Below are 26,495 nucleotides of genomic sequence, written 5' to 3' on the forward strand. Positions count from 1 at the left end.
ATAGTTTTACCACACCTTTACTACTTTAAAGGTAGTACTTTTAAAACACTATTCTTATTCGAGTACAATTTCTGGCTGTTTCCCTCGAGTTACATCATTAAATGATGAATAAATGTGTTGTAATGCTCCAGACACATACCGTACTCCAGATGTCTGTAAAGAAGCTTCATAGTTGAGCTTGATGTCTGATTTGTAGGTCAAGGGAAAATGCAGTAAACTCTTTTAATGGAAGTTTTAAGTCTCTGTTTTAACATGTTTACACTTCCTACAGTAAGTATTAATTTAAAGGATTTTATACTTAAATGCAATTCCATCCTAGCCTTACAATACTACGTTTTAATGGATGTGTAGATCATCTGCAGATAACTAGATTTCAGTTAGTTTTCTCTTATTTATTTGTACCTATGTAGACTATAGTGAAAAAAATACTCAAGTTCACAAGAAAATTCATCAAAATGTCTAAAATAAATTTAATTAATTAGTAAGATCTGTGCATTAAATATTAGTTTTCTAGTTTTTAGTAGTACACAACAAGGAAACCTTAACTAATGTGTAACGGGTAAATACAGGTGCAGACTAATAAAATGATATCTTCCTTTATCTGAGACAAAGAGTTTAATCATGACTAGAGATGCATCTGCACATTGCTACAAAATGGTTTATAGGGACGAAAGGAGCAAAGGATTACAAAGGCTAGGGATGTCGCAGCTTTGATTGTTGACCCGATATGATAGCAGCACAAATCATATGTACTTTAATTACCTATTTTGTAATGCTGAATTATAAAAAAGGCTTAATCAATGGATATTACTAAATCAAAGACAGGTATAAAACAACAACAGGCATGAGAGCAACTGCCCATTTATTGTTGACCGATCAGAAGCCGATAGTTTCTATCAGCATGCCAATATCGGGCCGGTATCCGATATCAATATAGGATTGGGAAATCCCTGAAAAAGGCAACATGTGGGCATGAAACTGGGGAAACAACAGCAGTTCCCTGTCTACTTTAACACTTAATCTACAAGTTTGTTGGGTCTAGTGTGTTGAATGATCTATTCAGCACAAAGGTTTTCCATATGATTTTGGCCACAAATCTGTGCAACAGAGTCAGATTTCCCAGAACCCCTTTGTTTACATGCAGCCAAATGACTGGAAAGTCCAACTTCACCTTTATGGTGAAGTGATCCAATATTTTATTAATATTCTAGATAGAACAATGGCCCAAATTTTAAAAAAAGACATCCAAACTCAAACTTTTTTAGAGTGAAAAGGGCTCTGAATTTCACACAAGTAAAAAAACTCTAAACTTTCAAAGGATTAAAAGCAGTATTGCAATAAATAAACACCATTTAGGGATAAAAAAAAAAGATATTTAGCGTCGACCTAATGTAATGCACTGTTAGGGAGCTGTTGCATTTTAAACAATAGAAGCGATGAAACAAAATAGTATGTGATTAGTCACAGCTAGCTAGCTACATAGAGCAACAACCCTGATATTTGGAAACAGTTACAGCTGCACAGTGAAAAAAATGGAAGCAAAGTAAGAATGACAGTCAGTTAGACGTGTAAGTAAAATCCTACAAATCATCTACAGAGTGGATTGTGATCTTTACACATGTTAGGGCCTAAAATAACAGCTTTACCTGTCGTTTCTGACAGCTAACTGTAGGATACACTTGCCTTTTAGCAGCCACTTACCCTGATGTGGAAAGCTAACGCGACGTGAAGGGCGGTTTAAACGTCAAGTTCAGATGCACAACTGTACACATATTTAGCGGGATGCCTGTTTAATTAAAACATTTATTCGGAGACAGTTTAATCCGCTTCACACTCCCTTAAAACACCAAGCAGTTAGGAGGCACCTTGTGGCTGAACTAACAGGGTTCGCATCATTTTCGACGCAGCGTAACACGGAGAGGGCGGAGTCTGCGCATTGTTCAGTTCCTATTTAAACTACTAACTTGAAATTCAGGAAACTAACTCCTCCCAGCCCGTTGAATAAATTACTTACAGATGGTGGAAAAAGGAGTAAATCTTCCCCAGGACACGTGACGTGTCGCCCACATTTCATTGGTTTGGGAGGACACTGTGGATTTAAAGGAAAAGTCAGTCAGGAATAGTCCATATCATTATTTATACCTAGAACTAATACGTTCGGGGTGATTTAATGAATTTAGCGTTAATCAGATAAAAAAAATAAAAAAAATTATAATTAAAATGATTTTTTAATAAAATGATTAATAAAATAATTTAGATCAAAATAATAATTTATTTTGTCGCAAACACTGAGTCCGGGACCGGCCTTCTTCTTCTTCTTTTTTTTTCTCTTTCTTTCTAGTCAATGGGAGCTAAACACATCTGCAATCAACAAAAATTATTTAAGATTTCGAGAAGACCACCATTGATATTCGTGAGAGCTATGGTTAAACTGACAATGCTTAAACTTTAAACTAAACTTGATTGCATCCACTCATTGACTTGAAGGCAATCCCTCACACCAAGCATGCTCGTAGCAACAGTGGAGAGGAAAAACTCCCTTTAAACATGAAGAAACCTGCAGCAGAACCAGGCTCAGTGTGAGCGGCCATCTGCTGAGGCTGAGTGGGGTTCAAGAAGAAAGCAGTGTACAAAGAAAAAGAAGCAAAGAAAATAGTCAACTTTCAACCAGCTCCACTGGCAACCCCTTCCAGGAAACACACAGCCAGGCAGACAAGCTCCCAGCTAGTTCCCATGTCAGAGGATGAAAGCGAGCACATACAATTAGTCACTGTCAGAGAAACAGGACTACACTAAAAAAACAAGCCAAGCTCCAACATCCAGCAGCACAGCCGACAGCCCTCTTCAGGATGGTATCACAGCCAAACAGCAACAGACCAGATTAACTATATGATAAAAGGCAGAGAGAGCATAATGTTAGAGCTTGAACTAATAAATTCTACAGAATGGAAAAATCGAGATAGAATGAAACAGAATGATTGAAAAAGGTCCAATGTCCTCCAGCAGCCTAAGCCTATAACAGCATCCTTCAAGTTGTTTCTAAAATATGCATAAGAATAACAGTTTTCAGGTCCTAATGCATCTTGTCTAACAACAGTACCAAAGTCCTGAAACATGCTTTTAGTGTGTCTTCACATTCTATAACAAAGTTTCGACAGACTTTACATGAAAGGGTTTTGATACTGTTAAAACAATGCAAGTTGCATAACCTGCTTTGTATACCTATGGTGATGGTTTCAATTACAAAAGTGAGTAGTTAACAGACATTCCTGTGCTTAACAAATAACCAAAACCTGCCTCATCTTACAGATTAACAAGTTGCATAACAAGAAAATCATTGCTTTCAATTTATGAACTCAGCACATAATCTCACAATATACTTTTATCAACCAGCTTACATTATTACACATATTCAAAAAGTGTTTTTAAAATAAATATATAATGATGTTCATCCTTATTACAGAAGCACAGATCTGCTGCTGTGTTCAGAAATCTGAAATTAAACAATTTTTCCTCATGGCTCTTAAATTTACTATTGGAGCATTTGATTTCAGATAGTTATAAAAACTGTAAATAAACCTTGAAGTACAAAAAACAGTGGCAAGAAAATAAATAATGTAATTACATTCTATATAGGTATAAAACCTAGCTGATACTACGCTTTATATTTCTCAACCTTAAGTGTAACGCATCTCTGTTTTCAGACATTTGCTGCCACCTAGTGGAGCAATCCGGTAACAACTGTCGCTGTTCATGACATCCTTTATGGGGAAAGTTTTACATAATCTGAGATTTACAAAACATGCAAATGATCAATGGGAGTTTTTATAGTTCGAGCTGGAGGTGGAACATTAACAATTGCATATTTGTTCGGGAAAAAGAGAAAGACTTTTTTTCAACATCAGGGCTACCTATGCAAAGTCTGTGCTATGTATTTTATGCATTTCTAAATTTGCATTCGTTTGTTTTTAAACAATGTCCCAAGAGAATTGGAACAATGCAATTGAAAATCTATGTTGTCCGATTTGATCATTTTTTCAGCAATTTGCAAATGGATCCTAAAATGTTATCAAGATAAATATGGACTTAAACAATATTGTATTTTTTAATAATGAACAAACAGGGGGATTATTCTTTGTATTATGTTTTTGCCATTCAGCTGTAATCACAATGAAGCTATTAAATATGTAGAGTATTGCAAGAACATATAGAAGCTTTGCTGATGAAATATAAAACATTGAATAACATCATAGAGTTTTGAGTGAGTTATTTTTAAAGATTAATGTTTCTCACCCCTAGCCCTTTATAGGGCAAGTTACCATTTCTGATCACTTGCATACCCCTTACAAATGGAGTCCACTCTGTCTCTCAGTGAGATCTAGAAGCACAAGATCTATATCCAGCCATTCAGCAAAAATACTGCTACATGGCTGTACATCTTATTTTGGCATTTGACCAATAAGATGAGTCCTTGAATGATTTATTACTTACTGCAAATTATGATGAAAAAAAAGGTGAATAGTTCATAACTCAAGAGAAAAAGGTAAAAAGTTAATTAAAAAGTTAAAAAGTCAAGAAAAAAAAGGTAAAAAGTTAATTAGAATTCAAGGAAAAAAGTTAATTAAAGATTTTTAAAAAGGTAAAAAGCTAAAAAAAAAAAAAAAGTAAAAAAGTCAAGGAAAAAGTTAATCAAAAAGTTAAAAAGTAAAAAAAGCTAAAAAGCTAATTAAAAAGTCAAGGAAAAAGTTTCTTAAAAAGTTAAAAAGTAAAGAAAAAGGTAAAAAGCTAACTAAAAAGTTAAAAAGTCAAGGAAAAAGTAAATTAAAAAGTCAAAAAAGGTAAAAAGCTAATTTAAAAGTTAAAAAGTAAAGTTAAAAAGTCAATAAGACTAGTTAAAAATTATATATAGGTTTATAAACTAAAAAAATGTAAGTACCAGCATCGGCATTAATGCCCCTAAGGTTGTATTGTACCAAATAAAATTTGTTTCCCTCTATGAAGCACTTATTTTAGTTATTTTTTCTTAATATATTCAGGCAAGTTGGCGTTTCTTGTTATTAGACTGACTTTTATTTTTGCCATCAAAATGTTACAAAGGTAATAAGGTGTTGTCCTGGATTCCAAATAGTTAAGTCACTGAGGCTTCCGGGGTATAAAACATGGTCAGTTAAAGCGTGCTGCGAGCGCCCCCTTGTGGCAGCGGTTGCCGTGCTGGTTAAAAATGATGTGCACCCATAGGTGATTAAAACAACTCTCAAAGACTGAATAAATGTCCGCCTTATAAATAGTCGTGATGAAGCTTGAACTGTATTCCCGATAACATAGTGATCTGTGTGTTAATGTTGCTTTTAGTTTTTCCAGAATAAGCTCACCTGGACACGCCTATCTCCTCACCTGAGCTCAGGGAGGAACAGCGTCCGACGTGTTCCTTACATCCAGGTTTTATCATCGGTGACATTTAACAATATTCTACCATAAAGATGCTGAGGAATTTTATCTTCATCGCTTTTATCTTCCACCTCTGTGTTTCTCGGATAGAAAACAAAGGTAAGAAACACGCACACAGTTTTTCTCTTTTTTTAATCCGAAAATTAGAACTCGCTCTATTTCTGATCGGTGTATATCGCTCTTTTATTTCTGTTTTGGTTTTATTGACTGTTCAGCTTGTGAAACTGTGTAAATGGAAAGATTATCGTGTCGATTTTCTGTAAGATATTGACTAAATGTTGCCTAATTCATTTTGTTCCGGGTTTGTCTTTGCTTAGGGATTCCTTCCTTAAGAACTGGTTAGTATTTGCTATTCAAAGTGTTTCCAATGTCTCTGTGCTTCACCTGCAGAAGATCTCAGTGAGTTTACATCCAAACTGTCCAAGTTCTCCATTGTGAAACCACAGTTGATCAATAACAGGTGGACAAGGAGTGTTAATAGGACATCCCAAACCAAACAGGTAGATACCTGATGTCATATGTTTATTTTAAGTATTTATTTCATGATGTAACATTTGTTTTGTTTTACAATTTTAGACAAATGGAGACAAAGTATCATACACACTAAAGATCAACAACAGAGGACATATTCTTCATCTGGAAAAGAACAGGTATGCTCACCAACATTATAAGGAAGTAAAGATTTGTTTAATGTGTCATTAATCATTTTAATTATTTCATTAACCTAGTTTAACAAGTGAAAGTCAATTACTTTTTAAGAAACTGATTTATTTAAAGAATTCATTTAATATATTTAGACGGCTATGGCCTAAAACAAAAAAAACAAAACAAAAAAAGCTCTGCCTTCAGTCCATCTATAAGTAATCTGTACTCGGTCTCCACTGCTGGATCCGTCCCACATCCTTCATAAGGAAAATGAGAGCTTGCCTTCTGAAGGTTCAGATTCCCAAAAACCAAACTGAACCACTTTAAATACTCCTTTATACTGATCTGTACGTGGAGAAATGGAAAAGTGTGCAATAAGTTGGTGTTCATCTTGCTGTTTTGGTATTGTATATTATTTTTAATTCTTTAAGGGATGTGCTATGAGTGTGTATGTAGCCTCTGTTTCAGTCTGTAGCTGTTTTTTTTTGTTTTTTTTTATATATTCACTTGGGTCCATGACATATATCCTCTTGGGGACAATAAAGTATATTCTATTCTATTCTATTCTATTCTGAAGCTCATACTCTTTGTCTTCGGTTTACTATCACCAGGTTAGGTGGGCTGCAGTTTTAGCAAAGACTGCCAGACTTTCCTTTCCCCAGTTGCCCCCTCCAGCTCTGCTGTTGGAAGCCTGAGGCATTCTCTCTCCAGTCAGGAGACACAGTATTTTCAATGTGTCCTTATTAGTCCTCCTGTTTGGACATGTCTTAAACACCTCCTGAGAAAGGCGTCCAGTGGACATCTGAAAAGGATGTCTGAGCCACCTAAGCTGATTTCTCTCTATGTGAATTGGAAGAGGCGCTACTTCAAGCTTCTCTCGGATGACAGAGTTCTTCACCCGACGTTCACTTTGAGATTGAGTGACACACACAACTCACGTTTTGTGTTCAGTTGATAACATTTTTCATTGGATAACATCCGGTTCTACCGCACTTATTTCGGCATACAGCATGACAGACCGTTTTGTCTACTTCTAATACTAGTCTGTCCCATTCAGACTCATCTACTGGTATTTCTGATGCCAGGTCTGCAGGGTGCTTGGCAGAGTTTTATGAACTAACAAAGGAAGACAAAGGAAAAACTCACGTTTTTGTGCAAACTTAAAATTTTAAGCTACACATCGAGTTAAAGCAGCCATGCCCAAAGTCGTTCCTGTAGGAGGGCCACTGTTCTGCAAGATTTAGAGGTTTTCCTGCTCCAGCACAATTGATTTTCATTGATAGCTGATTAACAGCTTTTGCTGAGCTGTAATCATCAGACTCTGCTGTGCTAAAGCAGGGAAACCTCTAAAACCTGCAGGACAGCGGCCTTCGCGGACCGACTTTCGGCATGCCTTAGTTAAAACATCCAAGCTATCTTGTGAAATATCTGCTACTGAATGAGGAACATAAGAAATAATTTTGGATCCAGATCTTTTCAGCAGAACCTGAATGTTCCTTTATGTTTCTGAAGTTCTGTGTAATTTGGCTAAATAACATGCATCACTGAACATACAATATACCCTGACTGCATTGAGTATTTTGTATTACTTTCTATATTTTATGATCACACATTTAAAGGGTGAAATATGAGATTCTATTGTGTAAGATTGTGGTTTAACTTACCAGATGTAATTGAACTAGTTCATTATTAGGTTTTTGAACTTAGTTCAATTGTGAAAAAGTGAACTGTGAATGTGAGCTAGTTCTTTTTCATCTGTGTGAACTGAACTTTGAGCTCATTCTTTTTAAATTATAAACTGGCAAACATTGCCTGTGTGAATATCAGCTTCTTACCCTGTGCTAACATTCCTGTTTTAATAATAGGTAACATTTAATATAGGAAGACACTGAAATGTAGGTTTTGACCAGCGGTGAAGCAGAATGATATTGTTATCAAAACAAATAACTAAACACAATTAACTTTTTAAGTTTATTTCTTTATTAAGTTGTGTTTGGATGATATTCTAATAAATTAAAAGTCACTTATTATTGTTTATGAATACTTTTCAGAGACTTTTTACATCCAAATTTTGTCCAGTATTCACGGGATGCCAGAGGGAACTACAATACCTCGTATCCAAAACAAGTAAGTTTGCTGATTGCTCATTTATCTCTTTAAGGGCTGCGTTAAGATTCTGCGTTAACTTGTTTTTGCTTCGCTGTTTTCAGGTGCACTGCTACTACCATGGAAGTGTGGAAGGATATGAAGATTCAGTGGTTGCGCTCAGCACATGCAATGGGCTCAGGTTGCTTCTTGTTTTTTGTTTGGAACATTGTTCTTCAAAACCTTATGCCATGTTTAATAAATGAGCTTGTTATTGTCCAAAGCTAATTTATTCCAGTAACTCACTTCACAGAGTGAAACGCGTTATATAGATTAAACACAAAATATAATGTTTTCAAGCCTAAATATGATGGATTTTTGGGCCTACAGCTAATAAAAACCTTGGCATTTATGATTAGATTTTTACACCAAACGAATTGCTGATCATGTTTGATACAGAAATGCGAGCTTGATGAAAAGTTTGTTAAATTTTACAGCAAAGATTTTATTTTCAGAATGTGCTTTAATCTGAAAAATGAACCTCATCTGAATGTATATACTAATTTCTTTTATATATGGGAATAGATTAATTCTTTCACACCCAGTATCGGAAATTTGCAGATTTTTTTCCTCCTATATCCTAAAGCCGTACCTTCAGATTGAGCTCATTTTCTGTAGTCGTTTAAAGACTGAACTCTTCATCTATTGTGCTTCATCAGTCCCTTTTCTTAGTCTTAGGAGGAATTTGCACATAATGCTGTTGTTATCAAATAAAATAAACAAAAAAACTGTTCAAAAGCAGTCAACATCCAAAGACAAACTTTTGAACCACAACTTGGAATACTACTGATAAAGACTAAGTTGTAAGAACATTTGTAGGACTTTATAGTAGAGTCCTGCAACGGGTCGGGTACCCGCGAGTCCCCGACGGGTCACCCGTTAAAATGCTCTTTTGTGGGTGAAAAATACATAAATATAAATAAACGGGTACACGGGGTCGGGCGGATATTTTTTTAGTGCGGGCGGGTAGTTGGTGATTTTTATTTTTTTTTTAATGCGTATGTGTTGTTATGGACATCAGAAATGTTATATTAATCAGGCACTGGGGTCACCCTTGTTGTAGCTTGAAGCCCTGCCGGCAGTGTGGACTTCCCTCCAAAAAGGCCACAGTCGGTGCATACACGTCTGCTGCAGTGTTAATAGCGCTACAGCGTACTATAGCCTATTACTTGATGTGTTAACGGGTCGGGTTGCGGGTTAAATATCAACGGGTCGGGTCGGGTTCGGATTTGAATTGAAGACATCCGCGGGTGACGGGTCGGGTTCGGTAGTCATCCTAACGGGTTCGGGCGGGTGCGGGTTGGTAAAACCCGACCCGTGCAGGACTCTACTTTATAGTGCAGTGAAATATCAAAAACGCAAAACTATATGGTTAAAATATATATAGTGAGAAACTTATTATGCCTTTTGTAAAGGTTTAAACATTACAACAGCAAACCTCTGGAATGTTATGTGACTTTATTTATTAAAAGTGCTAAACCAGATAACAAAATGTCGGTGTGAGACCAAAGCAGTAATGTAATGCATTGCTGTGTATGATTGATTTTTGATTGATTTTTGCAGCCCCTCTGCGTTTTATTAAGGTTTAGACTTTTCCACGCTTTTCAAACATATTAAAAAGCATGCTGTTAGGATTCATGCAAAGCTATCAGGAATATGTGGGATTATTGTTGTTAACATTGTTCTCACAATAATTCTCAATGTCACATTTTCTTGTTTTTGTAATATCATCCTCTCCTATTCAGTAGTTTATCTAAACAAAACCTCTTTTACATCACTGTTGAGCCATTTCACATCAATGAAACCAATTCAAACGTTTATGTATCCTGCTGTGCCCAATAAATCTGCAGGGGTGTGATCCTCCTCAAAAATGAGACATTTGGACTCGAGCCTGTTCCGTCTTCCAAATCCAATGAGCACGTTCTCTACAGCCTGAAGGACTCTGATTCTGAGCCGGTCACCTGTGGGGTCATTGATGAGGAATCATCAACGCCCAGTTATGAAGCCTTTGAGCCTGGTCAATCCATGGCTTCTCTACTAAGGGTCAGGATCATTGCTTTCTAAATCCAGTGGGAAATTGTTAAAAGTGTAAATAGATTTCTTTCTGTCTATATCCTTTTTGTTTTACAAATTTTTGTTTCAACAGAGAAAACGAGCTTTACCTCAAACCAGTTATGTAGAGTTGGTGCTGGTCGTTGATAACCTCAGGGTGAGTATTTATGGTTTTTCTGCATCGTAAAATGCATTCTGACTATTGATTAACTTTTTTTATATAGGTGTCACCAAGGGTTTCTACATTGCATAACTTGCTGAAAGAAATCCTTAAGTAGGTTTAAATCAATTTATTAATCAAAAGGTATCATAGTGAAGGTGAAATACTGGACTTTTCAAAAGTCTTAATTCTGCAGGAACTTCTCATTGTTTGTTTTTGCAACAAAAAATAGTGTGTGTTATTTGAGATTTTAGGTGACAGAAAAGTACTAAATATTGTGAAGTTAAAAGAAAGTCTGCATGGTTTTCAAATATGTAAATATAAACCTGACATCTGAAATTCAAAGCATGGTGATTTAAGGAGTGCTGGGGAAGTGATTCATTTTTTCTTTAAAAAGCGCTGGTATAGGTATGATTAATGTAATCTAACTTTGAAGCGGCAAACTATTACTTGGATCTTATCTGCTTTAAACTGGAGCTTAAACCAGAAAAGAAAAGATTCAAGAAACTGTGGACTTATCCAACTCAAAAATCAATATTGTGGTATATAATATTGTTGTAAAATAGCTAAATCATGAAATGAAGTCTGTATTAGAAATGCATAACTAAGGTGATTACAGTCTTTGGATGACGTAATGACTGTAATCTTTATTAATGATAATTATTATTATATTAAAAATCATTTAAGATATAGTAAAGGATGTTCTTTTTCTGGGTGGATCATCAAAATAAGTGGTCCTCCTAACTGTCAATCATTCTTGTGATATGTTTATGTCCTATGTGCTCATCCCCCATAGGTAGCTATCTTTTTTATACACACTTTTATCCAGTCAAGCTCACCTTTCTCACCACAGTTTTTTAAAAATAGCCGAGTGTCATTAGAGAAAAAGTGTCTACGAAGTCTATGAGAAGAAAAGAAGAAAAGGTAAAGGGACAGGTAAAGGGTTGTGCACATAACCAGGCAACCAGAGGTACAAGGAGATACTTTACAAATTATTGTCAGAATTTAGATGGAGAAAAAAAAAATCAGCAAAGTCATTGCGGAACTTGTTAGATTAGAGTTCAGGAGGAACAGGAAGTGAGGGAACAGCTGTCCTGTGAACAATAGAGAATAATTTAGTCTTTAACAATATCAATGGAGGACTACTGTCCTTAATTATCACCTACATGGGGTTAAAACTCTTTAAATTCACAGACCTACAAATCTAGTTTTCTCCAGCTGTGATTCTGGTTTTATCAGTTGGTCGGGTTTTATTTCATGCATCAGTAATAACTGAGCTTGTTGCCCAGTCGGTTTTAAATAGAGGTTGGTAGAGTGCCCCCAAAAAATTAGACGAGTAAGAATAGAACTAGTCAAACATTTTTCACTCAAGTAAATGTAAAAAGTAGTCATCCAAGAAATTACTCAAGTTAGAGCAAAATCCTACCTGGTAAAATGACTACGGTAATTAAAGCTATGGAGGATGATCTTTTATTTCCGAGTGGATCATAAAAATAAGTTGCCCTCCTAATTGTCAGTCATTCTGGTGATACGTAAGGCCGTCCTACCTGCTTTTCCCATTAGCTATCTTTTTCTGCGCATGCGCACTTTTCATATCTGTGGCGAGCTACAGTTTCAGCAAGTCATTGAAGCTTACCTTTCTCACCGTGGTTCTTTGAAAATGGCCGAGATTCACAAGAGAAAAAGTGTCTATAAAGTGTATGAGAAGAAAAGAAAAGGCCTCAGAAAAGGCAGATATATCCTGGAATGCTTTATGAGAGCTCTCCTCGCAAAGCATTATGGGATTTGTTGTCTGGACGGAAAGTCTGTTTAAGGCTCTAAGAGACTTAAAACCCTGAGGTTCACAAGTCTAGGACTGTAACCCCAAACATAAAGTTAGGGTTACAATGATGTGGTTTATGTCAAAGTGTAAGTAATACCTTAGATGACCTAATCAAAGTTGAGTTAAAACTAAAGGAGAATATGTGACAAGTCTTAATGATTGATTTTCACTCACATTTCCTTCCCAAAGTTACGGATTCTGAGCTATTTTACAAAGAATGGCAAATGATGTCAGTGTTTAGATGTGCAAATCTGGTTTATTCGAAAAGCTGCAACACACAAAGGCACACCACACCTGTCAGATTTTAGTCTGATGAGAAATACTTATAGCTGTATTAATTTACTTCGATTCTCAGATATGAGGTATAAAAATTCTGAATAATTACATTTTTGGTTTTAACAAGACGTGAATCATTTAAAAAATGTACTGAGTACTGAGGGTTTGTTTCTCTGTAAGACTAGTAAATACATTTAAAGGGAAATGAGAGGTTTTTTGAATGTTATTTATTTATTTATTTTTTTTAAATTGGCAAGAAACTGAACTTCTGTTTAGACAGCTTAATCAGAATATTCTCACTCTGCATCTGCTTAACATAGATGTGAGAGATTTAATCTTAATCTTGACTATTTCAGGGAGATTTGATACATCTTTACAAAAAAAAATTGTCTTTAAACAGTTTCTTTTTAGTGTTATGGATACTAATTTCATGGTTAATAAAACAGTTAAATTTTAGTTATTATGTAACTTTTCGAACAGTATAAATACAAGAAAGGAAATGAAACAGCAGTCCGAGAGGAGATGGTGCAAATGGCGAACCTACTGGATGGGGTGAGATTTTGGACCTTTTTATCTTTTTATTATGCTTTATTCAGTTTTTTTTTTTGCTGTAGTATCATCTCTGATGTTAACCTTTTTTTCTTTTTTAGTACTACAAACCGCTGAATATCCGAGTTGTGCTTGTGGGCCTGGAAATTTTTAAGGAAAGCAATCCTTTCAGTGTGGAAGGCTCTCCCGGAGGGGTGCTGGGAGAGTTTGTTAAGTGGAGGAAGAGTACTTTATTACCAAAAATCAGGCATGACATTGGTCAGCTTATTATGTAAGTAATGTTTGTCTTTTATTTTGTCTAGCTAATACAATAATTATTGTTTTTACTGATTTGCTTAAGTTGTTAGAGAAGATTTTTATGTATTTATGTTTTTTTTTCCCGTCAGTGGTCGGGAGAAGGCCTACGGTGCTGTTTTGGGTATGGCATTTGTTGGCACTGTCTGCTCTGCTGCAAGCTCTGGAGGAATTAACGTGGTACGTTCTGTTTTAACCTTGAAGACCAGTAATGCTTTGACACCATGAGCTTTTGCAGGGAATCTGATAGAGTATGATTTATTCAAGAGAGGCTCTCCTGTTGCTGACAGGCTCTACATAACACACCAGTGAAACTGGTCTGACAGGAATGCTGCCTTACTGTTCCATGACAAGCCTTCTTTCTTTTGGCTTTCACATTCTTTAGATGCTTTTGGTTCTTAATAATGACTGTGTATTTTCAGCTGTTACAAAAAGTAAAAATATTGTTCTGTTAGAAGGGAAAAGGAGCAGGGAAAGTGCAGAAAAAGGCTTTACAAACTAGTTATAAACAGAGACTCCGTATTTTGATGCAAAAGCTGATACAGTTATTCTAATAATGACTTTATTTTTACTGTCATAGCTTGGATGTTTATTTTCTAGGCATTTTGTAGCAAATTTTTATTTTATTTGCGGTTACATCATGTGACTGCAAAAAAATGTGTTTTATTATTAACCTCTGTTCATTAATATGCTGCTTATTCTGATATGTTGTCTAAGTTTTGGTTAGATAAGGTCACATATGTATGAAATTATTATTATTATTTTAAGTGTAAACCTAATTATAGGATTGGGTAAAGAAATAGATAATTTAGATTTATTGTGTGGTGATCTTAGGAAAAAAAATTGGCACCTTTTGTTACTAAAACAGTTTCTCAAAGTAATTAAAAATGGTAATTATTTCAACCTGTGTAGAAGGTTAATACTTCCAACGCTGGCTTTATTTTTGCAGTTCAGCGCAGACAACTTGAACTACGCTTCTGTTATTGTGGCCCATGAGATGGGCCATAATCTGGGCATGAATCATGACCGTACTGGCTGTTGTGATGGAAAGAGCTGCATCATGGCAGGGGGTGCCGGGTAAAATATCTAACTATAGGAGACTGAATCAAGTGTTTGTTTTTTTTCTAACTCTATATGTGTGTGTGTATATATGTGCCATATATATATTTTAGTGTTTTATTTTTTTTTAATTTAGATAATTAGAACTGACAACTAATGGAAAATGCCAAAATCTGCATCCCAGAAGATTAGAATATTAGAACCAATAACAAAAAAAGAACTACTGGAATTACTTTGGGCCAACAAAGTATGACGATTTGAAGTATGAGTATGTACAGCACTCAATGCTTTGTTGGGGCTCCTTTTGCCAGGATTACTGCAGCAATGCAACGTATCGCATCATCCTCTTCATAATACTCCATAGATTTTCTATGGGGTTAAAGTCAGGGGTGTTTGCTGGCCGATGAAGAACAGGGATACCATGGTCCTTAAACCAAGTACTGGTAGCTTTAGCACTGTGTACAGATGCAAAGTCCAGTTGGAAAATGAAATCTGCATCTCCAAAAAGTTGGTCAGCTGCAGGAAGCATGAAGTGCTCTAAAACTTCCTGGTATGTGGCTGCGTTGACCCTGGACCTCAGAAAACACAATGGACAAACACCAGCAGATAGTGTGGTCCCCAAACCACTGACTGGAAACCGGACCTAAAGCAACACAGATTCTGTGCCTCTCCTCTCATCCTCCAGACTTGACCTTGATTTCCAAAAGAAAGGGAAATTGTACCTTCATCAGAAAGAAAATTTTGTCTTTAGCCCTCTTCTCCATGATTGTCTAACCCAGTGTTTCCAAAATGGTGGTACGTGTACCCCTAGTGGTCCATGACTGCATTGCAAGGGGTACATCAAAATATTTTATTTCTTAGGTAGAAGGATAAAATAGGGCTGGGCTCTGTTTTGCTTTCTGAGGACCCAATTGAAAAATTAAACAAGCTTTTATCATCTTAAACAAAGTTTTTCTTATATGTTTGAGTTCCTCTTTAGCTTTGGCACACATCAAAACCAAGCAGAGGAACAGACTGGATATAGAGAACAGCCTGGGATCAGCTGATTTTCACGCTGAGCTATCAGAGCTCATCAAAGCAGCTCAGCTGTCTTGATGAAAACAAAGTAAAACTAAGTCAGTCTGACTATAATTTTTTTTCTGTAATTTTTTACCCAATTCATCAAGTTTAAATGTGATTATGAGGGAGCTCCAGTTTTATAAATACAGGGTTATAATATAATTTAATTTTGTATATATTTCGATTCCTTAACTTCCTTTAATTCCTTAACTAACTTCAAGGCAACATCTTTGTTGTTTTTTAATTTGATTCTGAGATAGAAAGAATAAAGTGAGAATAAAATGCTCAAGTTAAAAGTAAAATAGTTTTTATTTTATATTCACTATGACAATCTATGTTCCACTTTTGGACCACCATCAATACTTTTGATTGAAGGGGGGGTACTCATGGTAAGACAAAAAGGGGTACACGATTCAAAATAAGTTGGGAAACACTGGTCTAACCTACAGAATAACTCTTAGACCATTTAAGGTATTTGCAGGTGGTGTGAGTTAACTAACTGATCAGAGTGTGGCAGCATATGTCTTCACTACTGGACCTTGTCACAATATTGACATTTTCTGAGACACTGAATTAGTTTTTTTGTATTAGTTGTCAGTTATAATTTAAAAATAAAGTATGGATATATCAGCCTGTGTGCTATGTATAATAATTATATTATACAAGCTTAACTTCTTGAATGGAATACTGAAATAAATCAACCTTTTTTATGATATTCTAGTTAAATGACCAGCACCTGTAATTTAAAAGCTTTTGATAAAAATGTTTAACTAGATTCTCTTCATTCAACTCTTTTATTTTGTAGAGATTCTGTTGAATTCAGTGAATGCAGCATGCGGGACTTTGAGGCACTGATTCTCCGTGGGGGAGGCGTGTGTCTTAGGAATCAACCGTTGCCATCAGAGGTGGTTGGTATCGCTGAATGTGGTAACGGCCGCCTGGACACAGGAGAGGAGTGTGACTGTGGGAAACCAGGGGTAAGGAAGTGTAAAGTTTTTTATACATTACTTTGTTCTTTGTTGACTTCTAGACTTCAAAACTCACAGAATTGAGAGTAACCTATAATAAGAAGTGTACACTTTTGAATGGTACTGATGCTTCCATAAAAACTTGGTTGGTGGTAACTGTTTTTCTTTTGTGTTGACATTTAATAGACATTGTCACTGAAATAAACTATATTGATTTAAATGTTTATTGGTTATAGTTATTCCCCCTTCCCTTTAGTCTAAGACACTGTATACGCTACAGCCAGATCATGGGCAGTATTTTCTATGATCTTGGAGAAATCTTCAGGGGTTACAGTATATAAAAAGAACACAGTTCCCATACTGAGATAATTCCGTAAAAGTAAAAAAAAAAAAATCCACTGGACTTGGTTTCCAAGATTTGAAGACATTTCTCAATTCAGATGAATTGAGAAAGCTTCCTGGAGACTTGGCGAAACTTCTTCAAATCTTGGAAACCAAGTCCAGTGGGTTTTTTTTTTTTACTTTTACGGAATAACTGACTGAGAATCTTCATCAACATACTGAGATAAACATTTTAAACCCGTTCAATCTTATCTGAAGCTCATACACATTCCAGTTGTTGCATGGAGGAGTCTGATGGAAGCAATAGTCACTTCTCCTTGACATATGGATTGGTTGTAGAAGAATTTGAAGGTGAATTGATCATAGCCACACTTAAAGTAATTTATTCTTGCACTTCTTGTGGTTCACATCTTGCCTCTGCTCTGGCTTCAGTGAAAAATATCACGGGTATCAGCCTGTGTTGATTGTGTGGGTTGAATGAATAGTATTATGGAATTCACAAAAAAGGCTGATTTTGCTGTGTTGGCTTAGTGGTCTAAGTTAGTGAAAGATATTTAAACAAGATATACAGGCTTTCACTGTAAATGATGCAGAACATATTTTTATTTATTTTTCTAGAAGCAAAGTCTGCTCAGTCTCTTCCTGTTAACAGCTTTAGTGCTGTCTCTCGAGTCCAGTGTGAAGGCCTGAGGGACGCCGAGACATTTTTTCCTCTCTAGCATCACGGAAATAGTGCCTGACCTATTCCTATTTTTTTTGATATGTACAGTTACGTTCTGTTATGTTTACATTCAAGTTAAAATGGTTGTATCCACATACAGTGTTCAAACAGCTCCCAGCACTTGGTTGCTTTTCCATTTCCCATCCACTTCTGGGTTAACTGGGTATTTCTGCAGGTTGTTTGAGTCTCTGAATCTGTGGCCTATCTGTCACATAATTCTGATCGTAGCAATTGTTGACACCTCCAGTTGTCCTTCAGAGTATCTGACATTGTAAACCTGGCTGAAGTATGATAAATTAGTGTCTTTATAATGCCTAAGTTTCTCAAATCTTAACTTTAGTTGTTCTTTTACACTAGTATATTTCCCTCCCTTATTGAATGTCATTGTTTTTTTTTTTGTTGAGCAGTTTCTTCAGGTAATTGGTGATCCAGGCCTTGCATCTTTAAACTAACTCTTAAAAAGCCAGTTTAACATAAGCATACATATAATTTAAGGTTTAAGATAGCTTCTTAATTGCCAGAACTACTCAAAAAACATTGGTAAGACTTTAACTGAATGTTCAAATTTCTTTAAAGAATTTTTCTTATTTGGCCTCAAAATCTTTTTAGGAGCCATTTTTGTCTAAAAATGACATTGTCAGCTGCTGTCTATGAAAATGACACTGGAGAAGAACCTTAGTGTGGATAATCTTTTACTTGGTTTACTTGCTTTCTATGTCCATTTTATAATTAACATGTATTGTAGAAGTACAATCACATGCTTTAGTTTTCCAGTGTGTAATAAGCTGTTTTTTAATTTTATTTTATACAGGAATGTAAGAACGAGTGCTGTGATGCTGCTACCTGTAAACTAACACGTGGTTCCTATTGTGCTCATGGAGATTGCTGTGAAAAGTGTCAGGTCTGCAAACTGGAATTTTATCTTCATCTAAAATTTCAGCACCTAATTCTGCACTAAAGATAAGTGATTCATTTTACTTTCATGTCTTTGGTGCTCTCTAGCTCAAAGTGGCTGGAACTCCATGCAGAACGTCCGCTGACGTCTGTGATCTTCCTGAGTATTGTAATGGCAAAACGGGTTTTTGCCCTGATGACTTCTATATCATGGATGGAATGCCCTGCAAAAACAATGCCGCCTATTGCTACGAGGGACGCTGCCAGACCTATGATTACCAGTGTTTACATTTGTTTGGATCAGGTACATTGTGTTGCAATTTTTGAAAAAATATTTGTTTGGGTAAGATCATTGCTTGTAATTGATCCCTTTTTGGTCAATTATATACTTTAGAAGATCATTTGCATAACATTTAGATATGCAACTAATGGAGATCTTTCAGAATATATTGGTCACTTTTCAAATAACTGAATTTTTTCTCTTGCAAGTAAAATTTACTATTTTATTTTATTTTTTTTTATAACAGGTGCAAAAAAAGCAGATGATATTTGCTTCGAATATGAAAATATGAAGGGAAATGTGTTTGGAAACTGTGGAATCAAGAACAATGGAGATTACATCAAGTGTACTTCCGAGTAAGTGCTTTAAGTTTATAACTGTCAGATGCAGATTTATCGGTTATATATACTTAAATAGACCAAATTCATATTATGAATATGATCTATTTCATAAATAGCAGATTAAAATCTGAAATGTACAACTGAGGATTATAACATTATAAGAATGTCGTAATACAAATATTTTGAATGTAAAACCGATACAAAAAATAAATAAATAAAAATCGATCCTGGTAACCATTTTCGAAAATGCAGCAAAAGTTATTTGAAGTTAAGTTTATTTCTGGACAAAAGCAAATACAATATGACAAACCTTACCTCAGTTTCCTTAAGTGGTAAAACCAATGATTGCTGATCTCTTTAGGATCAACACTGACATACAGTAAATAAAAATAAAAGCAAACAATTCACCAAAAGGTTGCTTGTTGATTTATAACTGCCTAAATTAGGTAATTTATAGTAAAAAATTTTAAATACGAAATTATGTTAAAGTTTTATTTAAATCAGATCTATGTATTGTTTGGATGAAATAAATGCAAGGAGACTCACCCAGATCAGTATTTTTGATTTTACCTTGCTTCCTTTTTTCGGACAAAAAAAAAAAAAAAGATGTAAGCATGTGTTCGACAAAGATTAGGAAAGAACATTTATGTGGGTATGTATGCATGCATGTATGTATGCATGCATGCATGTATGCATGCATGCAATGCATAAAGAAAAATAAAATTTTTATAAAGTAAATAGTAAATAATACTGCATTGGTGTTCAAGAAGGTTCAATGTGCATGAATCACAGATTCTAGTGTCTTGTTAACTGTTTGACAGTACAGTAGACTCTTCTCAGACAATATAGTTTTATTGACCATTAAAGCACTGATTCCAAAGATATAAGCCCATTTGTTCTTCTCCTGTTGCTTTGCTCTGACAGGAATCGTGACATTTCTATGTATTGGCCAAAACATATTTTAAAATGCTAAAAGGTCATAGCTACATGTTTTTCGTCAAAATGATTACTTTCTCAAAAGTAAGGCATCCAGCAAACATCTGGAGTTCTGCAGAATAAAAGCATTCATTTTAATGAAAACAATACAATTGACTTTCAAAAAATAAATACCGTAAATATTTACTTCTGGGTACAACAGCCCTCATTGATTGGCTGTACAGATGAAGTTTTGAGGGCTGGAGGTGCCACAGTGCATTGTAGGACATTTTGCTGCAAACATCCTCACCTCTTCAGAATTTCAGTGGTAATCTCAAGAGTCCTACTTCCATATTAGGTGAATGACTTAATATAAATAATGAGATGACGCATTTTTAATTACTGACATTAGTAAAAATGTAATTACTTTTTACCTGCATTCTAATTTACTGAATTGGAAATATCTTTCCAGTAAATGTTATCAACTAATACACAGAAAGAGACACTTAAATCATAGCAATGACCCTTACAGAGAAGAGAGGAGAATACTAATGAAAACTGGGTTTGCTTTAGGGGTATCAAACTACAGACTGCTGAAAGCCATTTACCTTCTCCTTCCATCTAACCATGTAGTGCTCCTTTATAGTTATCAGACACTATCTTCATTTAAACATGGTTAAGTTAATAGTTATAGTATTTTACAAAGTTTCCTAAGGTTCAGGTAAGCCGCAGGATTTTCTTAATAAAAAACAAGTTTTTCCATTTCATGAAACTTTCCTTTGATCCTTTTAATAATGAAGTATTTTGTAAGAAGGCTGCAGGCTTTAAAACTAGAACCAACCCCCCCTCCCCTTTTTTTGTAAAATCATCCTTACTGATTGTCCAGTGACAAACTGGCCCGGTAGCCTCCTGCCAGGCATCTTTGGTCACTGAATTAAACACATTTTTTGAGCCTTGCACTAACTTGAGGAAGTGTCCCCTTTACAGGAACGCCAAGTGCGGAAAGGTGCAGTGCACTAATGTGAATTTGGAAAACCACCCAGTTGGTGCCCAAATTAGTATCCAGATAGTTCAAGGATCCCGATGTGTTAATGCAGACTTCAACCTTGGAAGCGACGTACTTGATCCTGCTTATGTGAATCCTGGCAGTCCTTGTGACAAAGGAAAGGTGAGTTTATGCCAGTTTTGGAAAGTATGTTCTGTTAAAGGAAAGGATTATTTACAGTAAGATTATATAGTTGATCAAGTTAAACTGAATATAGTTGGTCTTCTTCTACAGACCTGCATAGACTTCAAGTGTGTGAACGCATCAGCTCTTGTGCCGAACCTCAAGTGTGATTCTCAGACCACCTGCAACGGACGAGGAGTAAAACAAGACTTTTATTTTTAATGGACTCTATTATCAGCCAATAATGAAAAACTATATTGTTCATTGGGTCATTTATTTCTACAGAAGTGTAATGACCAGGGGCACTGCCACTGCGACAATGGTTGGGCTCCACCCACTTGTGAGACATCAGGGCGAGGAGGCAGCATTGACAGTGGTCCAGCTATGATAGGTACTTTTAACAATAATGTGTTTTAGAAGTGTGACATCATAGAGCATTCTACCTTACGATCACCATATTGATTACAGAACGTTTATCTTAGCTCTCTGGCTCTTCCCCTCTGATTACTATCGATCATTCTAATTTAAATCTCTGTGAACTTAAACGATACACAGAGAAAATCTGTGTTATTGCCATTCAAATACTTTTTTCAGCACCTTTCCTGAACTGACAGGCTTCCAGATTTTTCCTTTCACAACTAATGCATATATTTTATACACAACCCACCCTCATTGACCGGAGATAGCCTGAAAGCTTATAAAGCAAAAATGCCTATTGGTATTTCACAGCTGGCTGGATTATTGACTCGAAAATAAAGCAAACATTGCATACTGTACATGTTTGAATTTGGTATATTTGCCAAAGTTAGCGAAGTTGGCCTTACCAAGTTGGAGAGTAAGCAAATGCTTTTGTTGCCATCTGCAACTTTCTAACATAATTCCTCCTGTTGTTTTCCTACTTATCTTGCCACTGGTTGAGTTATTTAAGTTGGTAGGTTTCCCCTGAGTCAATCCAGCTCTTGGGTATAGCCTTCAAATTTTTTGTTGGGAAGACTTTGGGAAGGTCATTGCATAACTTTAATGTTACACTGCCTCTTCTAATAAGTGAGCGTATGTTTTTAATCATTGTCCAGCAGAAACACTCAACTGTATAAGAGTTAAAAACTACAGCTACATTCTGAGAAATTTCACTTTTTTTTTTTACCTACCTACCTTCAGTATCACAGCTGAAACGCATCTACCCTGTGCAATATCAAGGAATTTAAAATGTCCATGGGGCAGCTATACATTTCTCATGAAGGGTGTTGATTTTCAGAACAGGGTCTTATTAGATTAGCACATTCCCACACAAAGGTGGACATTGGTGTTCTACAGATTTCCTGTTCATAGCTGGCATAAGACCTATGTGGTCCTTGGACTGTCTACGTACACTGTTTGATCATCATTTTTATCACCCGGTCATAATCTGAGGAGGAATGTTTCTCAGATATTATACAAAGAGAAGGAAACATCTTTAAGTATTAACATAATTTGTTCCAGTAATGTTGAACAAAATCATTAACCTGGCAGTAGCCAGCTTGATATGCGTCGATCTGAGTCGAATTCTATGTTATCAATCTGGGATGGCTGCCGTTCAGTCTGTGCATGAATAGGAGGGACGTTTAGTACAATACTTCGAGCTGATTGGGTGCGGATGCTGCAAAGCCTCTTCCCAGAGGGCAGCAGGGAGAACAGTCCATGGTGGGGGTGTGAGGGGTCGCTGATGATGTTACGGGCTCAGGACATGCAGCGCTGGAGGGAAAAGGAGCCCCGATGACCCTCTCTGCTGCTCTCACCACTCTTCTCACCTTCTTCCAGTCTGGGGCGCTGCAGCCTCCACACCACACAGTGAGACAGCTGGTCAGAATGCTCTCTATGGTGCTTCTGTAGAAGGTGGGGAGGTTAGGCGGCGGCAGGTGGACTCTGATGATCCTCCACAGAAAGTCGAGAGCCCCTAGTAGCTTTTGTTTTTAGCCTGCTAGCTTTTCCTACCCAAATTTTGCTTCCACTAAACGTCAAAAACGATAACAAAGATATGACTGTATACTAGGAGTAAAGTGTTAACTTATCAGTCTAATAATAAAGTTGAGAAAAGAGAATCTGTTTTACATCCGGCTTCTTCTTTCACCCTGCTCCAACGAACAAACTCTTTTCCAAGACGTTCTTGTTTTTCCTCACGTACAATCCCTTTGACGTTTTCTATTTTTAGCCTCCTCATAAGGTTTAAACTTTTTCCTTGCCTAAGCTATTACCAGTAGTCAAGCAGGTGCAAAAATAGTAGAGTAAAATCCTTAGCTCCATGGCGATACAAGAGCCTATGGCCGTAAAGCGATGCATTCTTCCAGGCCACATGACCTGACCAACGACGGTGCATGTTCTCCCATCTTACATAGGCGTTATTTCAAGAGGGGAGCCCCGCTCATATTATTGATAGTGTCAAGAGCTGTATATTGCCCTGAGGAATCATTTAAAATAACTAAAAGGAGTCAACTCTTAAGGTCACAGAGTACATGGTGTGCCTTTAACGGCCAATAGTATGACAACTATTCCCCACCATAAGTCTGGCTGAAAATTCTAAACAAGACTGTTAGTCTGGATTAACAGAAATTGTTGACAAATATTATCTTCAGCAGGGTCACATTTGTTGCATGATGCATTTATTTCTTCTGCATCATAGGCTATCTTTTCCGTTTGAAAACCTGAAACAGTAGCCATGTCTTCAGACATAAAATCAATTTTTTTATATCAAATACTGCCTTTAATTCTCGACTAATGCTCCTTTCTTTTATATATTTATTTATTTTTTTACATGTGAATCTCTCTGCTTTAGATTATTCCCTCAGGAATGGGCTGTTGATCTTCTTCCTGTTGATTGTCCCTCTTCTTGTCGCCGCCATTCTGTTGCTGCTCTACATCTTTAAAAAGGATTCCCTAAACATCTGTTTAAAACGAAAACAAAGGTATATTAAAGGAAAGTCAAACTTTTACGAGGCAAATATATGGCGTCTTTACATTACAAAGAAAATATTTTCTTTTGTCATTGAAAGATCACGCGATAAAGGAAATGGCAATACACAAGCACCAACAAATGGCAACGTTCCAACAGATGTGACAATTCGAACTCCAGGACAAGTTCCACCCCCAAGGGTAAATCTATTATTTCCAAGTAATCACAACATGTGAAAGTTGTTTTTGTTAATATTTATATATATATTTCTATATGTAGCATCTGACTTTTTTTTTTCTATTTTTTTTTTTATCCTCCAATTTGTTTATTGAATATCTCTTTTCATTTCAGCCTCCAAACCCATCAGTGACATCTGCTCCAATTTCAGGGTATGCATTTTATTATTTTTAATATCTTTGCATCTGTATTTTCTGTGCATTAATGTGCTTATATTTAATCAAGTGTAGTTATTATAAGATTAGCAATTCACAACAAATATCATTACAAGCAACTATACAAGCCAAAATGGCTAAAATATATGAGCAAATCAGCAAAGTTTACGTTAATTATTTGAGGCCTTGATCCCAGATATTATGCAGTGTAATTGAATTCAGTTTATGGTATATTTAGTGACGACATAGAATGTTATGTATCCCAGGACACTGGGCAATCACATCATGTCATTATAAAATTTTTTCTAATAGAATTTATAGCATTAATATAATCCCAATGTATGTTCTGTCAGTTTCAGGTATGGAGAACTTGATTATTGGAACCAAGAAGACAATGCTGCCCCTCAACGACCTCCACCTCCTGTTCAGGGCCCAGGAGTGCCAAGCGCCATCCCTGTGAGAAACCCCCCCAATTGATGTTTGGTTTGTGTTGGAATGCAGTGAGAGATATGAATGTGTTTCATAAGAAAATACTTTTTTTAATCACTGTGACATTCACTGTAACTTGACTTAACTTAACCTTAAAGCTGACTATTATATTATTAGTATTTGCTTCCTGCGGGTAATTATCTGCGTATGTGGGTTTTAATGGATTCTTATTTGAAGCTATATGGTATGTCAGCCCAATGTGCAGTTTGATATAAAAATGGATGCAAAAAATGCTTTGTTTTCCAGAAATATTCTTTAAAAAATGCCAGTTTTTGTTATTGAGATTGTAATATATTGTAGAACATTGTATTAAAAAAAAGGAAATTGTCTTGTCAAATCAATTTTAAAATGGTTGTGTTGAAATTGTCTGTTTTAAATGTTGATATTGTAACTTTGTCCTAAAGACTATAATAAAAAATGAATTGTTGAAATACCTTTCTATTCCCCCTATATGAGCTTTTTATGATGCACAGCTGGTTACAGTTAGCAGTGATGAAGATGAGATATTTTGTTGGCAAGAAATGAAATGAAATAATGATTATATAGATTAAACTAGTTGGTTAAAGAAAAAAAGGGGGGCTGGCTTATTTTCATAATTTTGTGCCATTTCAACCAGGACAGTAATTTTTTCCTTTATTCTATTCTATTGTACATGTTCTTTTTTCATTCGAAATTCTCAGTACAGCTATTTTATTGCTAATTTCATTGCACATATACAGTAATATATTCCAAGCATTTTTTGTGTTTATGAAATTTTTTGTCTTATATTCAATAACATTATTTTTTTTTATTTCATAAACCTGACTTTGGGAAAAACTGCACTGCTATGTTCTTAACACTTTGTCAGGACCTCAAGTGGGCATAAATCATAGCATTACTGTAATCAATGACATTGCACATGTATTAGTTAAGCCCAGGTTTTTTGAATGTCATCCCTTTGCTTGAAGCACTGTAATATTTCTTTGTAGATAGTCTTATGGATCAAATTACACCTCACGGTTGGGGTTCCGGTTACACCGCATTGCAACATAGCCCGTCCGTCTGATATCACATCCTCAGCGAGTGGGACCCTTAAAACCACATTGAGTCCAGATTTCTTATTCTCCCATTTTAGTAGGGTTTTCCAGTGCTGCCGGTGTTATGACAAAATCTGTGATTGCAGAGGGTGATAGCGAGAATTTCTCTTAGTAAACATTTTAAAGAGAATTCATAGAGCACTTAAGTAAATTGTGTAAGCAGAGATTGTAAGGTTTGAAAATGACTATGACCTGGATGACTGAGAATCTTCATCAGCATTAGTCTTAATGGTTTCAAATCTATTTGTAAGAGTCCTGTAAATGACAGTCTAGCCTCATTTATCCTAAAAGTGACCATTAATGTGCAAGAAACATGGCTCACAATTATAATTCACTTCAGAAAATGTGACCCTGCTCTACATACCTGGGAATTACATCAGATCTAAATGTAACTCAGATTCAGGATCCTACCCCCTCCTTGCTGCACTGAAGCCACTTTACCTTCTGACCATCATGGGAACAAAAAACCTTTTG

At 35.9% G+C, this 26,495-nt stretch overlaps 2 protein-coding genes across 2 annotated transcripts in view; one reads left to right on the top strand and one right to left on the bottom strand.

Annotated features, from left to right (window-relative positions):
- coasy (Coenzyme A synthase) overlaps positions 1-1,931 on the bottom strand; it is a 13,985-nt gene extending 12,054 nt beyond the window's left edge. Inside the window, exon 1 of the mRNA XM_015381205.1 lies at positions 1,702-1,931. The gene's annotated coding sequence lies outside the window, so the exon portion shown is untranslated. The remainder of the gene's footprint in view (positions 1-1,701) is intronic.
- Positions 1,932-5,277: 3,346 nt separating this feature from the next.
- On the top strand, positions 5,278-25,353 carry LOC107088857 (disintegrin and metalloproteinase domain-containing protein 9-like). Its single transcript, XM_015381303.1, has 22 exons — positions 5,278-5,547; positions 5,839-5,948; positions 6,025-6,098; positions 8,145-8,220; positions 8,304-8,380; positions 10,089-10,281; positions 10,385-10,447; positions 13,029-13,100; positions 13,199-13,368; positions 13,484-13,571; positions 14,341-14,468; positions 16,315-16,486; positions 18,352-18,441; positions 18,543-18,738; positions 18,962-19,070; positions 20,958-21,138; positions 21,250-21,336; positions 21,424-21,529; positions 23,948-24,077; positions 24,165-24,264; positions 24,416-24,453; positions 24,810-25,353. Exons 1-22 carry the CDS (start codon positions 5,481-5,483, stop codon positions 24,931-24,933), a joined length of 2,451 nt encoding a protein of 816 aa, XP_015236789.1. The 5' UTR covers positions 5,278-5,480; the 3' UTR covers positions 24,934-25,353.
- Positions 25,354-26,495: the final 1,142 nt, after the last annotated feature.

The sequence above is a fragment of the Cyprinodon variegatus genome, unplaced genomic scaffold (genome assembly GCF_000732505.1).
Source record: "Cyprinodon variegatus isolate N-32 unplaced genomic scaffold, C_variegatus-1.0 Scaffold12, whole genome shotgun sequence".
Classification (NCBI taxonomy): Eukaryota; Metazoa; Chordata; class Actinopteri; order Cyprinodontiformes; family Cyprinodontidae; genus Cyprinodon; species Cyprinodon variegatus.

Coding starts and splice junctions, on each gene's coding strand:
- LOC107088857 (XM_015381303.1), top strand. CDS start 5,481: ATGCTGAGGAATTTTATCTTCATCGCTTTTATCTTCCACCTCTGTGTT. Junction 8,221..8,303: donor ATACCTCGTATCCAAAACAA/GTAAGTTTGCTG, acceptor CGCTGTTTTCAG/GTGCACTGCTACTACCATGG. Junction 21,139..21,249: donor GTCCTTGTGACAAAGGAAAG/GTGAGTTTATGC, acceptor CTTCTTCTACAG/ACCTGCATAGACTTCAAGTG.